The sequence below is a fragment of the Oncorhynchus kisutch genome, linkage group LG15, assembly GCF_002021735.2.
Source record: "Oncorhynchus kisutch isolate 150728-3 linkage group LG15, Okis_V2, whole genome shotgun sequence".
Taxonomy (NCBI): domain Eukaryota; kingdom Metazoa; phylum Chordata; class Actinopteri; order Salmoniformes; family Salmonidae; genus Oncorhynchus; species Oncorhynchus kisutch.
This window is the reverse complement of record NC_034188.2, coordinates 2,341,410-2,351,944: the sequence shown is the minus strand read 5'-3', so window position 1 is coordinate 2,351,944 and position 10,535 is coordinate 2,341,410. Positions and strand designations below refer to the sequence as shown.

General features: G+C 48.2%; 1 protein-coding gene across 2 annotated transcripts; it reads left to right on the top strand.

Annotated features, from left to right (window-relative positions):
- Positions 1-6,103: 6,103 nt before the first annotated feature.
- On the top strand, positions 6,104-9,251 carry LOC109883432 (gap junction beta-1 protein). 2 transcript variants are annotated; one of them, XM_020475473.2, is made up of 2 exons: positions 6,104-6,266; positions 7,688-9,251. In XM_020475473.2, exon 2 carries the CDS (start codon positions 7,702-7,704, stop codon positions 8,527-8,529), a length of 828 nt encoding a protein of 275 aa, XP_020331062.1. In that variant the 5' UTR covers positions 6,104-6,266; positions 7,688-7,701; the 3' UTR covers positions 8,530-9,251. The 2 variants fall into 2 exon arrangements, with proteins under 2 accessions (XP_020331062.1, XP_031645339.1); XM_031789479.1 differs by lacking the exon at positions 6,104-6,266 and adding an exon at positions 6,861-6,954.
- Positions 9,252-10,535: the final 1,284 nt, after the last annotated feature.

Here is a 10,535-nt window from a genome sequence, read left to right as displayed (position 1 = left end):
TAGAGCTTGATGGGTTTTGCGATTGCACTTGAAGAAACTTTCAAAGTTCTTGAAATGTTCCGTATTGACTGACCTTCATGTCTTAAAGTAATGATGGACTGTTGTTTCTCTTTGCTTATTTGAGCTCTTCTTGCCATAATATGGACTTGGTCTTTTACCAAAAAGGGTTATCTTCTGTGTACCACCCCTACCTTCTCACAACACAACTGATTGGCTCAAACGCAAATGAACTTTTAACGAGGCACACCTGTTAATTGAAATGCCTTCCAGGTGACTACCTCATGAACTAGGGCTCCTGAGTGGCTCAGCAGTCTAAGACACAGCATCTCAATGCAAGATGCCTCACTACTACAGTCCTTGGTTCGAATCCAGGCTGTATCACATCCGGCCGTGATTGGGAGTCCCATAGGACAGCCACACAATTAGCCCAGCATCGGCCGGGGTGGGCCGTCATTGTAAATAAGAATCTGTACTTAACTGGCTTGCCTAGTTAAATGAAGGTTACACAATCTGGTTGAGAGAATTCCAAAGGGTGGCTACTTTGAAGTATCTCAAATATAAACGATATATTTTGATTTGTTTAACACTTTTTTGGTTACTAAATGATTCCATATGTGTTATTTCATAATTTTGATGTCTTCACTATTATTCAACAATGTAGAACATAGTCAAATAAAGACAAACCCTTGAATGAGTCGGTGTGTCCAAACCTTTGACTGGTACTGTATATTTTCATGTTTAAATACATTTTTTGTGACAAACTAAAACCAGATGAAGAATTTATTTTTTATTTTTACCTTTTTATTTTATTAGGCAAGTCAGTTAAGAACAAATTCTTATTTTCAATGACGGCCTAGGAACAGTGGGTTAACTGCCTGTTCAGGGGCAGAACGACAGATTTGCACCTTGTCAGCTCGGGGGTTTGAACTTGCAACCTTCCAGTTACTAGTCCAACGCTCTAACCACTAGGCCACCCTGCCTCCCCTCCACTCTAACCACTAGGCCGCCCTGCCGCCTCTACACTCTAACCACTAGGCCACCCTGCCTCCCCTCCACTCTAACCACTAGGCCGCCCTGCCGCCTCTACACTCTAGGCCACCCTGCCTCCCCTCCACTCTAACCACTAGGCCACCCTGCCGCCTCTACACTCTAACCACTAGGCCATCCTGCCTCCCCTCCACTCTAACCACTAGGCTGCCCTGCCGCCTCTACACTCTAACCACTAGGCCGCCCTGCCGCCTCTCCACTCTAACCACTAGGCGGCCCTGCCGCCTCTCCACTCTAACCACTAGGCTGCCCTGCCGCCTCTCCACTCTAACCACTAGGCCACCCTGCCTCCCCTCCACTCTAACCACTAGGCCACCCTGCCGCCTCTACACTCTAACCACTAGGCTACCCTGCCGCCTCTACACTCTAACCACTAGGCTGCCCTGCCTCCCCTCCACTCTAACCACTAGGCCACCCTGCCGCCCCTCCACTCTAACCACTAGGCCACCCTGCCTCCCCTCCACTCTAACCACTAGGCCACCCTGCCTCCTCTCCACTCTAACCACTAGGCCACCCTGCCGCCCCTCCACTCTAACCACTAGGCCGCCCTGCCGCCTCTACACTCTAGGCCACCCTGCCTCCCCTCCACTCTAACCACTAGGCCACCCTGCCGCCCCTCCACTCTAACCACTAGGCCACCCTGCCGCCTCTACACTCTAACCACTAGGCTGCCCTACCACCTCTACACTCTAACCACTAGGCCACCCTGCCGCCCCTCCACTCTAACCACTAGGCCACCCTGCCGCCCCTCCACTCTAACCACTAGGCCACCCTGCCGCCTCTACACTCTAACCACTAGGCCACCCTGCCGCCTCTACACTCTAACCACTAGGCCACCCTGCCGCCCCTCCACTCTAACCACTAGGCCACCCTGCCGCCTCTACACTCTAACCACTAGGCCGCCCTGCCGCCTCTACACTCTAACCACTAGGCCACCCTGCCGCCACAACATGTAATGTAGATAATGGTAACTGTTCATAAAACCAGATGAAGTAATGTAGATAATGGAGCTGTTCATAATATATTCTCTGAGAACTACCACTCACCAAAATAAAAGCTGGACATTCGGGGAGAAATATAAAATTACAAGAACAATTTAGCATTATTGATATTGTTTATATTTGAGCAAAATAACACATTACCCATGGAGAAATGCATTGCATGAAATTCCTTTTAAAACTGTAAACATTTCTCTACATCACCAAGATGAGGCTTGATTTTTATCTCATGCCAAAAGGTGGGCCTTTAAAATGTTCCTTCCCAGGGTGCACTATGGGTGACCGTTGGCTGTCTTTAGTCAGCCAGCAGACCGGCTGTCTTTATTTAGTCAGCCAGCAGACCGGCTGTCTTTATTTAGTCAGCCAGCAGACCGGCTGTCTTTATTTAGTCAGCCAGCAGACCGGCTGTCTTTATTTAGTCAGCCAGCAGACCGGCTGTCTTTATTTAGTCAGCCAGCAGACCGGCTGTCTTTATTTAGTCAGCCAGCAGACCGGCTGTCTTTATTTAGTCAGCCAGCAGACCGGCTGTCTTTATTTAGTCAGCCAGCAGACCGGCTGTCTTTATTTAGTCAGCCAGCAGACCGGCTGTCTTTATTTAGTCAGCCAGCAGACCGGCTGTCTTTATTTAGTCAGCCAGCAGACCGGCTGTCTTTATTTAGTCAGCCAGCAGACCGGCTGTCTTTATTTAGTCAGCCAACAGACCGGCTGTCTTTATTTAGTCAGCCAGCAGACCGGCTGTCTTTATTTAGTCAGCCAACAGACCGGCTGTCTTTATTTAGTCAGCCAACAGACCGGCTGTCTTTATTTAGTCAGCCAGCAGACCGGCTGTCTTTATTTAGTCAGCCAACAGACCGGCTGTCTTTATTTAGTCAGCCAGCAGACCGGCTGTCTTTATTTAGTCAGCCAGCAGACCGGCTGTCTTTATTTAGTCAGCCAACAGACCGGCTGTCTTTATTTAGTCAGCCAACAGACCGGCTGTCTTTATTTAGTCAGCCAACAGACCGGCTGTCTTTATTTAGTCAGCCAACAGACCGGCTGTCTTTATTTAGTCAGCCAACAGACCGGCTGTCTTTATTTAGTCAGCCCTCATAATCCTATAAATGTAGGAGGATGATCCATTATGTGTATTTGACAACAGTCCCTCACTGTGAATTTTTATAATTATTTTTCCAACACTAAGTTTGCAATGTTTTTGCCTTCTGTCATATTATTAGCTACTTTTCTGACCATTTACATATTTGATATGCCTGTGTGTTGAATAATAAATGGTTTATTCATTACAGGATCTCTCACTGGTCTTCATTTTGTATTTGACAGAACAATTCAAATGTACCATATTGTCCAAAACGCGTTTCTCAAGCAATCATAACTCATTACGATGTTGTATTCTCTCAAGTCTCCATAACTTGTATTAACCAACAGCAGGATGAACCTGACCACCCCCCCCCCCCCTCCCACCTCTTTATCACAACTGATGCAGGAACAGCCCTGGGCATCGAGATGTAGAATAATGGTACAGTGAACTGATTCTAGGTCATCTGATATCACAGGACAAACAGGTGTTGTTTCTGTAGCCTGAGTGCCAGTCTGTTTCTGCCGTCAGGTCAACTCCCTGGTCTGTCTCAGCCGTCAGGTCAACTCCCTGGTCTGTCTCAGCCGTCAGGCCAACTCCCTGGTCTGTCTCAGCCGTCAGGCCAACTCCCTGGTCTGTCTCAGCCGTCAGGCCAACTCCCTGGTCTGTTTCTGCCGTCAGGCCAACTCCCTGGTCTGTCTCAGCCGTCAGGCCAACTCCCTGGTCTGTCTCAGCCGTCAGGCCAACTCCCTGGTCTGTTTCTGCCGTCAGGCCAACTCCTTGGTCCGTTTCTGCCGTCAGGCCAACTCCCTGGTCCGTTTCTGCCGTCAGGTCAACTCCTTGGTCCGTTTCTGCCGTCAGGTCAACTCCCTGGTCTGTTTCTGTCGTCAGGTCAACTCCCTGGTCTGTTTCTGGCGTCAGGCCAACTCCTTGTTATGCCAATTGGCTTGACAGTGACTGCAATGGAGTACTAGATCACACACAGATCTGGGACCAGGCTAGATTTCCCTTAACTGTAAATATTTGTTTCCAAGTCTATTTTGGTCAGGGGGCATCTGCGCTGAATCAACTCTTTCAGATGAGCTGATGGTGCCATGACGGAGGGCGACGCAGGAGTGAGGTCAACTGTTTTCATCTTTCTGTCTCGGGAATAGGACACTCCCGACCTGTAAAACAACTAACCAAAAATCGAGCTGAGTACCAGCACCTCAAATGTTGTACTGCTTGAGCTCCTGTTCCACTTAGAGAATATCAGCTCAACAGTGTTGTGGATCTCCTGCACCTAAATATAAAATGGTACCGGCACCGATTTCAGTCCAAGTCGAGCGCTGCCATTACCTTCTCCCTAATTTGAACCAATTCTGAAATGAAATGTTGGTTTGCAGGTCAGGAGTGTCCGTATAGCCTTTTCCGTTTGTCTCTGCAGCCGTCATGTTGAGGATATATGGATGAGTCTAAAATGGGCTCTGCTCAAACGTACTTCACTGTATAGGGAACACGCTAGCATTTTGCCTGGAGCTTTTCTGTGGTGGAACCATCTAATGGATAGATCAGGGGAACAAGCCAATCGGAACCATCTAATGGATAGATCAGGGGAACAAGCCAATCAGAACCATCTAATGGATAGATCAGGGGAACAAGCCAATCAGAACCATCTAATGGATAGATCAGGGGAACAAGCCAATCAGAACCATCTAATGGATAGATCAGTGGAACAAGCCAATCAGAACCATCTAATGGATAGATCAGGGGAACAAGCCAATCAGAACCATCTAATGGATAGATCAGGGGAACAAGCCAATCAGAACCATCTAATGGATAGATCAGGGGAACAAGCCAATCAGAACCATCTAATAGATAGCTCAGGGGAACTAGCCAATCAGAACCATCTAATGGATAGATCAGGGGAACTAGCCAATCAGAACCATCTAATCCCTAAATAAACACCCAGTATAACACAAAGACATCTAATAGATAGCTCAGGGGAACTAGCCAATCAGAACCATCTAATAGATAGCTCAGGGGAACTAGCCAATCAGAACCATCTAATGGATAGATCAGGGGAACAAGCCAATCAGAACCATCTAATGGATAGCTCAGGGGAACTAGCCAATCAGAACCATCTAATCCCTAAATAAACACCCAGTATATAGCACAAAGACATCTAATAGATAGCTCAGGGGAACTAGCCAATCAGAACCATCTAATAGATAGCTCAGGGGAACTAGCCAATCAGAACCATCTAATAGATAGCTCAGGGGAACTAGCCAATCAGAACCATCTAATAGATAGCTCAGGGGAACTAGCCAATCAGAACCATCTAATAGATAGCTCAGGGGAACTAGCCAATCAGAACCATCTAATAGATAGCTCAGGGGAACTAGCCAATCAGAACCATCTAATAGATAGCTCAGGGGAACTAGCCAATCAGAACCATCTAATAGATAGCTCAGGGGAACTAGCCAATCAGAACCATCTAATAGATAGCTCAGGGGAACTAGCCAATCAGCACAAAGACATTGACTGTCCACTTCTGGAACTGTTTGATTCATAGTTTCTTGAATGATTTTGCAAACATCTCATTTTGCCCACTGCCCGCCTTTTTCCCCTGCTCTCTCGCTCACTGGTTCGGGTCAGAAGCCCTCTGCCCTCCCCTCCCAGCACCATAAATAATGTGGCATGGAGCTCAGGGGTTCGGGTCAGAAGCCCTCTGCCCTCCCCTCCCAGCACCATAAATAATGTGGCATGGAGCTCAGGGGTTCGGGTCAGAAGCCCTCTGCCCTCCCCTCCCAGCACAATAAATGATGTGGCATGGAGCTCAGGTCTTTTGTGTCCACACAGATTCTTTCGACTGCATGTTCCGCTGGGGGTAGGCAGAAACCAGGGCGTTTCATCAGAATAACACAGAGTCTTGTTGGGGCTCTGATAAAGGGCAGCATTGTATGGTAATAGTTTATATAAGACCATATGACCTCTGTGCTGCGCTGGGCTCTGCTACGGTGCAGGGTAGTGGCTAGTGTCGCGGGAATGATTAGCATTTTACCAACGCATCGTGTTCACAAGCCAAGAGCCTTCTGATTCGATGATAAAATAAACACATTTAATTGAACCCTTCTTTGTACACATTTTGTGTACCACCACAGCTGAAGGTAAAATCCATCATATCTTTGATTCTCTTCATTAACCATTCAGATGATTATTTGTTGAGATTCCTGAGGAAAAGGAAAGAGATTCTGACTGAGGTGTTCTGGAGTTCTCTGAGAATTCTAGAATTCCAGACTAGATTCTAGAATGGTTCTGCAGAAAGACTAGTTACTGATATGAAACATCTGTTCACTCGAATACAATAACTTCTCTTGGTTTGATCTGGGTTTATTTTATGATTGGTATATTTTAAAGACTGTTTTGAGATTGGTTATATTTCTTCAGTTACAGTAGTGGTCTTAGACAGTGTCTGTCTGAAGTTAGATGTAAGATTCTTCTAGTGAGATGGATGTTTTGAGTCGTTGCTTGGAGAATATATCTTGGCCTGTCTGTCTGGTGTAGCCGTGTCCGTTTGTCCGTCTGTCTGAAGGTCAGGTTACGGCCAGTCAGTATTAATACTTGTTGAATGGATCACATGTCTCCGTTATCGTTTCGCTATTGGCTATCAGAGCGTTACGTGGCGTGATGTTACGCCCGTGTTAGGCCATCGCCCCGAGGTTCTTAAAGCACAGGCCAGGGATTGGCTGAGTCTTGTTTGCCTTTGCTGTGACCCAGCTCCAGCTCCATGGCCAGGCTACACCTGACGGTGGTGGTTTAAGGACCCGGTGCTGCCGCCACTGCCAGCGGAGACTGGTAGGACCAACAGCTCAGGGAGTACTGGGGCTGCTTTCTAAATCACAACCTATTTAATGGGTCCTGGTTGAAAGTAGTACAAGGGTGTGTTAGGTTGGGGGGTTGACTATATAGGAGGAAGGTTCTGGAAGGTTCCACATTAGTACGATTTGAGAATGTTTTTCTGTCTGGTGTTTTAGTGATTTCAGCTCAAGCGTTTCGGATGATTGTTGGTTGGATACATACAGTACACCTGTGGGGTTATTTAAGAACTCTCTCTTCCTCACTACAGGTTTGATTGATTGCCTTTATTATGACTCAGAGATTGTACAGTTTCAATGACTAAATCAATATGTTACCAACATGTGATGTACCTATTCCTTCATTACATGTTGCGCTTGTATTAATTTTACCTGTATTTAACTCGGCAAGTCAGTTAAGATGACGGCCTGGGAACAGTGGGTTAACTGCCTGTTCAGGGGTAGAACGACAGATTTGTACCTTGTCAGCTCGGGGATTTGAACTTGGAACCTTTCGGTTACTAGTCCAACGCTCTAACCACTAGGCTACCCTGCCGCCCCAGTGAGATGCATTGTCAACAGAAAGTTGTTTCCTAAGTCCTATATTCTTCTAAGGAACAGTCTCCTGAGTGTCAGCTTGACATTTCTCCTTTCCAGACTGGGCTTGAGAAAAGCTTTCAGAGCTGAAACATTAAACAGTCTAAACTATATCCCTTCTTGTTTCTCCTCTCCAGACCTGGAATCGAAAATGAACTGGGGGTCCTTTTACGCCGTAATCAGCGGCGTAAACAGGCATTCCACCGGCATCGGCCGCATCTGGCTGTCTGTCATCTTCATCTTCAGAATCCTGGTCCTCGTGGTGGCGGCCGAGTCCGTCTGGGGCGACGAGAAGTCTGGCTTCACCTGCAACACCCAGCAGCCCGGCTGCAACTCTGTCTGCTATGACCAGTTCTTTCCCATCTCACACATCCGCCTGTGGGCCTTGCAGCTCATCCTGGTGTCCACGCCTGCTCTCCTAGTGGCTATGCATGTAGCCCATCGCAGACACATCAACAAGAAGATCCTGAAGAAGTCCGGGCGCGGTTCCCCTAAGGAGCTGGAACAACTCAAGAACCAGAAGTTTGCGATCACAGGCGCCCTCTGGTGGACCTACATGATCAGTGTGCTGTTTAGGATCGTTCTGGAAGTCTGCTTCCTTTATATATTCTACTTGATCTACCCTGACTTCAAGATGTTCCGTCTGGTCAAGTGTGACTCGTACCCCTGCCCCAACACTGTGGACTGCTTCGTGTCACGACCCACGGAGAAAACCATCTTCACCGTGTTCATGCTCTCCGTGTCGGGGGTGTGTGTTCTCCTCAACCTGGCCGAGGTGGCCTACCTGATTGGCAGAGCCTGTCTGAGGTGTATCCATGGTAACCAGGAAGAGACTAAGGTAGCATGGATCGGTCAGAAACTGTCCTCCTACAAACAGAATGAAATCAACCAGATGATCGCTGACCAGTCGAAGTTCAAGTTCAACATGGGAGCTAGGAAGACCTCTATGGAGAAGGGAGAGAGGTGTTCTGCTTTCTGATAGGCTGCCCTGGAAGGGAGAGAGGTGCTCTGCTTTCTAATAGGCTGCCCTGAAAGGGAGAGAGGTGCTCTGCTTTCTAATATGCTGCCCTGGAAGGGGGAGAGGTGCTCTGCTTACTAATAGGCTGCCCTGGAAGGGAGAGATGCTCTGCTTTCTAATAGGCTTCCCTGGAAGGGAGAGAGGTGCTCTGCTTTCTAATAGGCTGCCCTGGAAGGGAGAGAGGTGCTCTGCTTACTAATATGCTGCCCTGGAAGGGAGAGAGGTGCTCTGCTTACTAATAGGCTGCCCTGGAAGGGAGAGAGGTGCTCTGCTTTCTAATAGGCTGCCCTGGAAGGGAGAGAGGTGCTCTGCTTTCTAATAGGCTGCCCTGGAAGGGAGAGAGGTGCTCTGCTTTCTAATAGGCTGCCCTGGAAGGGAGAGAGGTGCTCTGCTTTCTAATAGGCTGCCCTGTAAGGGAGAGAGGGGCTCTGCTTTCTAATAGGCTGCCCTGGAAGGGAGAGAGGTGCTCTGCTTTCTAATAGGCTGCCCTGGAAGGGAGAGAGGTGCTCTGCTTTCTGATAGGCTGCCCTGGAAGGGAGAGAGGTGCTCTGCTTTCTAGTAGGCTGCCCTGGAAGGGAGAGAGATGCTCTCCTTTCTAATAGGCTGCCCTGGAAGGGAGAGAGGTGCTCTGCTTTCTGATAGGCTTTCAAGTCCTAGTTCTCACTCCTTTTCACTGCTTCAAACTAATGAACTAACCAGCTTGGAACCATACTGTAGAGAAATCCTCATACAATAGCTCCATCCAGTCATAACGCCAATCATCATTTATTTCTTGCTCCATTTATTCGGGTGACTGGTGCTCGGTTCTGGTAGGATATGAAGGACAAACAGACCCAGACAGGGGGTATTGGATGGGCCCCCCAAAAATAAAACTAACCCGGACAAACTCTATGCTGGATTGGAGGGAGAATTTTGTTTCATCGTGAACGACACAGTCACTGTTTTCTCTCAACCTGGTGAATAAAGGAACATTTGTTTCAGCACATGACTTGACAAACCCATTGTATTGGAACTCACTGAGTCTCCTACAGCGGGGAGACTGCTCCTACAGCGGGGAGACTGCTCCTACAGCGGGGAGACTGCTCCTACAGCGGGGAGACTGCTCCTACAGCGGGGGGAGACTGCTCCTACAGCGGGGGGAGACTGCTCCTACAGCGGGGGGAGACTGCTCCTACAGCGGGGAGACTGCTCCTACAGCGGGGAGACTGCTCCTACAGCGGGGAGACTGCTCCTACAGCGGGGGGAGACTGCTCCTACAGCGGGGGGAGACTGCTCCTACAGCGGGGGGAGACTGCTCCTACAGCGGGGGGAGACTGCTCCTACAGCGGGGGGAGACTGCTCCTACAGCGGGGGGAGACTGCTCCTACAGCGGGGGGAGACTGCTCCTACAGCGGGGGGAGACTGCTCCTACAGCGGGGGGAGACTGCTCCTACAGCGGGGAGAGACTGCTCCTACAGCGGGGAGAGACTGCTCCTACAGCGGGGAGAGACTGCTCCTACAGCGGGGAGAGACTGCTCCTACAGCAGGAACGAATCACTCATTAAGACATTGAAGGTCTTTGTAATGGTGCACAGCAAACGATGGCACTTTACTACGTTGTTTTAGTACTATCAGCACCAAGAGGGTTAGCAGCAGCAGCGTGGAAAACTGGATGTCCTAAAATGGATTACTGACAACTTCCATTAACTAGTACAAAAGGATATGTTCATATCTCATATCCCACATTATACTATTATATGTTCATATCTCATATCCCACATTATACTGTGATATGTTCATATCTCATATCCCACATTATACTGTGATATGTTCATATCTCATATCCCACATTATACTATATGTTCATATCTCATATCCCACATTATACTGTGATATGTTCATATCTCATATCCCACATTATACTGTGATATGTTCATATCTCATATCCCACATTATACTATATGTTCATATCTCATATCCCACATTAT

Excerpts from the sequence above, each read along its gene's own strand:
- LOC109883432 (XM_020475473.2), top strand. The coding sequence starts at position 7,702 with ATGAACTGGGGGTCCTTTTACGCCGTAATCAGCGGCGTAAACAGGCAT.